Genomic DNA, 4611 nt, shown 5'->3' with positions numbered 1-4611 from the left:
AAAGTATATGTGAACTGCTGTATGAAAAGTGAATTTACTCTGTAAATCTTCACCCAAATCCTAATAAAAAAAAAAAGAAACAGCAACACTTTGACTGTAATAAAAAACAGAAAACCAAACTCATTGCCATCAAATCAATTTTTAATCATAGAGACCCCCCCACTGGGTTTCCAAGGCTGCAAATCTTCACAGAAGCAGACTGCCTTATCTTTCTCCCACAGAGAAAGGTTCAAACCACCAACCTTTTTGGTTAGCAGCAAATGTCTCACCACTATACTACCAGAGCTTCTTTTGAATGTCATAGGGTATCCAACTAGGGCAGCTGCCACTAGTTAAATACTATTTGGACTCTGATCAACAGGAACTTAAATTCTGAGGTAATAACATTCTATATATATATTGACTAAAGAGCTCTGGTGGTATTATGATTAAGGCATTTGGCTGCTGTTGTAGTTATGTTTGTGTGTCAACTTGGCTGGGCCTGGTTGAGTGGCTGGGCAGCTGGTGGTAGTTATTCCCCATGATGAGACTGGCAATCAACTCCATGATGGGATCTACCACAAGCAGCTGAGTAGCTGCCTTTGAGTACGTGGTCTGCTTCCTGTATATAAGGAGAAGCTTTGAGAATGGTCTCTAGCCTGTGGCACTTGGACCCTGCATGTAGCCACGTCATTGCTCAGCAGCCTACTATGCTCTGCCGACCGTGGGACTTACAGTGGACTTAAATTAATGGCCTGCCATGTGGATTGGTAACATTAGGACTATGCCTTTTAACTTGTCAACCTTGGGACTTCTCAGCTTTAGCAGCCAGCAGCTGTTTTGAGTGAAGAAATGCCTCTGGCTACAGTGGGCCGGAGGCAGGAGGCAGAGCTGGACCCCAAGGTTGAGGGGCTTTCACCCAGCCCCTAGAGCCTGGCACTTGAACTTGGACTTAAAGCCTCCAAATTGTAAGAATAAACTCCTGTTTGTTAAGGCCATCCCATTTGTGGTATATTTCTTGTCAGAGTAGCACTAGGTAACCAGAACAGCTGCTAATCAAAAGGTCAGTGGTTCGAAACCCCCAGCTACTCCATGAAAGAAAGATGGTACAGTATCCTTCCCTAAAGATTTACAGCCTTGGAAACCCAGTGAGGGTCCTTATGAGTCAGAACCAAGTCAATGGCAGTGAATTTGTTATGTATCACCTAGAAAATGAAAATAAATTAAAATGCATACCCACAAGACATCAGAGTCATATATTCATACATCCAACTAACATTTATTAAGCATCTTGTATATGCCAAGTATTAACTAGGTCAGGCACTGAGGATTTAAAAATGGGCAATACTCTATTCTTACAGCTAATGAATCTCTAGAATAAATAAGCCTCATTATAAAATTACTACAAAAGATAGCTATTAAACAATATCCTTTAGGAATAAGTCCGACGCAAAACACACACACCATTTTTAGAGTCAGAAAAATAATTGGATTATTCCAGTTATGAGAGTCAACACATATTTGACTTTACTCTGATTTGCTGGCAAAGACTTTGTAAAGTAATTGGGCTTGCTGTGATGTGAAGCTGTGAGGCCTTGTTAAATAAATTGTACATAGTATCAGTTTGTTGTTGTTGTTAGGTGCTGCTGAGTTCATTTTTGACTCATAGTGATCCCAGGTGCTACCACCTAGGAAAAAAACCTGAAGGATTACTTAAGGTTCCCATCACAGTCAGAGAAAATAACAAGTATCTCCACCCCAAGAAAGTTTCTGGTTTCCTTTCTGTCAGCGCCCCTTAGTGGTCGAGTCACGAAATGGTCTTTGGGTAGAATTAAATCTGAAGTGAAGAAGGATGGACTCACCTAATGGCTTCTTGGATGGTGATCATAATGCCACCTTGAGTGGCAGTTCTAAACTGACACAGAGAATGGAGCGAGGGCATAGATTTGTCCAACCGTGTAAATCCTTTCAGGCTGGAAATTGCCCTATTCCTTTCCAGCTTCCTCAGAATCCATAATAGGATCTCTTGGCAAAGTGACCTGGCAGAAAAAGTGGTTATAATGAGCCTGTCATCTTACTCTACACTTCTAACAAGCTAACATGAAAGAGAAAAGAAAGACTGTCAGCTTCACCGCATTCTAAATACTGGCACAATCACCTAGGGAGACTGACATGCAGGAGTGGAAAGTATGCTTCCTGTGAATATCATAATGCAAACATTCTGACATTTCATGAGTGACTGACTACTCCTTGGCTCTAGAGGTAACCCTGATATGCTGTATGAGACCCATATGATTTTTTATTTTACTTTTTAGTTTTTGGTAATTTCAACACTATTGCTTATGATCCAAAGCTGATCATCCATTATCAGTGGGACCAATAGCTGGTGACCAGAAAACAAGTATCAACAATTACTGACTCCTCATCCTTTTATCTGTGTCAGTCAACTGAAAGAGGAATACAATAAGTATTTGCTTCTTCCTTCTCAGTCTCTGATGGGGACATGATAGTGCTACAAAGACTTAGGTTTCAAAACTAAAACCAGAGTTACTACAGGGACAGCTCTCTGAAGCCAAATGCACATATTTATAGCGTCTATCTTCCCTGCATTACCTCTTGTCACTGCCCTTGTGGCTATGCTGACCAAAAGTTAAAGCACAAAGACAGCACATAAGCTTTGAATAATATGCAAGACCGAGTATCTTTCTACACCATTTAGAAATGAAAAAAAAAAAAAAAGACAATCCTGATGATAGCTACCATTTACTGAGCTTACTATTGGAGCTTACTTACAAGGACTGTGCTAATAAGCCTGTACCATGGATTACTATATAAGTGAAATGTATTTCATCTTCATAGTAATGCTATGAAGAAGGTGGTATTACTCTATCTTAGATTATATGTGAGGATTTCTAAACACCAAAAAAGTCAAAATTCTGTAGGACTTTTGGGTATAAAAGGATAGTAACTTTTACCAGGAGGGAGAAATAACATAAATGGCTAAGGATATAGAGCTAATACAAAATGAGTCTTACTTAAATTCCAACATCCGGATTACTATCTGGATGACTAAGTAATCTTTTTCTTCTTAAACACTCTGCATTACTAACACCAAATCCATGTCCACATCCCAGTGTGCTACACAACATCCGGATTACTGTCTGGATGACTAAGTAATCTTTTCTTCTTAAACACTCTGCATACTAATACCAAATCCATGTCTACATCCCAGTGCGCTACATTCAGACCCAGATTTCCCAAAATGGTTTTCTAACTCCCCACAAATATTATATCACCTACTTCCTTCTTCCTAGACATGTCATTTCAGTATATCTCACTGATCAAACAGTGGAATTTTCATACATGTAAACAGAGATGTTATCTCTGATGTCTAGGACTGAGGCTGAGGCAAGCCATTCCAAAAGCTACATCCAATTCCCTGTGTTCTAAATTCCCTTTTTTTACTAATGAGCAGGAAAAAAAAGGATCCCCAAATATAACAATGACAAAATGATTTCAGTTTTATATTCAAAAACAAGAACAAGAATAATATGTAAATAAGACTTTACTATTTATAAATAAGTAATGTTTTCTTGTCCTTTACCTTATGTGAGATACACTCTGCTTGGTAAAACAGTAGAGAGAGAAGAGTACTCCCAGGACTGGAAGTAGGGAATCCACCAAAACTGTCAAAGGTTCATTTCCAACCACATACACCTAGGTAAAAAGAAATAGTGTGAAGTGCCATGACTGCAAGGCCAAGGGATGGGAATCAAACATCATACACGCAGCAGGGCTTACAGTCTTATCTCAAGCAACAATCCAGTCCTAAGACAAACATTTTAACTCAAAGGCTTTGCTCATATACAGCAATCCATCTGAGATTGGCACACAGGCTGAAATAAAGGGAAAGTGACATAGAACAGCACGCTTTCACGTGTGCCTTAAGAAATGCTAGAAAAATTGGTACAATTCATTTTCTGATCTCTTCCTTTCCAACTTGTGACTACCCAAGTCTCCTCATAAGCCTATTACTCATCTATACAATAACTGTTCCACTGCCGAAGTCCCTTCTATTAGCAACAAACAAGTAATTACCATCAAATTAAAAAAATTAAAACTGGATTTAAAAAACCAAAATATAGCTTGCTCCAGATTTGTCAGTCTTAAGGTATTACCGCCACATGGGCATGTCTTATTTTCTTCAATAAATGTTCACAAAAGTTACACTATGCAGCTAGATCTGCATGGCTTTATAGGGTTCTGTGTATGAGAATGCTTATTTTTATTAATAAAATAGTTAAGTTATATATTTTAGTTGTACCTTTAAAAAAAGGCTAGCACAAATGCACTCAATTCAACAAACTTTTATTGACCTCCATTGCACTGTCCAAAGCACTGTCCTAGGGACTATAGTGAATACAAAAATGATTAAGAGTCTCTACCCTGAGAGTTCCGGCAAGATGGCGGACTAGGAAGAAGGACTGCACAGACCCTCTTCAACAAAGAAAAGAGAAACCAATTAACACAGATAGAGAAGATAATCTTGGACCCCTGAGCCTTGAAGGGAAGGATACAGAAGTGGACTAAACCCCAACTAGCAGAAGAATTTGCGTGAAAATACCAAAAAAA

At 38.9% G+C, this 4611-nt stretch overlaps 1 protein-coding gene across 1 annotated transcript in view; it reads right to left on the bottom strand.

The window, feature by feature from the left end:
* The window catches only part of TANGO6 (transport and golgi organization 6 homolog), a 251235-nt gene that overhangs the window by 197371 nt on the left and 49253 nt on the right, over positions 1-4611 (bottom strand). The window contains exons 8-10 of the mRNA XM_042780884.1: positions 3584-3696; positions 1842-2018; positions 1339-1351 (exon numbers count right to left, since the gene is read on the bottom strand). Of these exons, the coding sequence (XP_042636818.1) occupies positions 1339-1351; positions 1842-2018; positions 3584-3696 (303 nt within the window). The remainder of the gene's footprint in view (positions 1-1338; positions 1352-1841; positions 2019-3583; positions 3697-4611) is intronic.

This window comes from Orycteropus afer, unplaced genomic scaffold, assembly GCF_000298275.1.
Source record: "Orycteropus afer afer isolate SDZICR_OR568_19922 unplaced genomic scaffold, OryAfe1.0 scaffold00067, whole genome shotgun sequence".
In the NCBI taxonomy this organism is placed as follows: domain Eukaryota; kingdom Metazoa; phylum Chordata; class Mammalia; order Tubulidentata; family Orycteropodidae; genus Orycteropus; species Orycteropus afer.
This window is presented reverse-complemented; position numbering and strand designations above follow the sequence as displayed.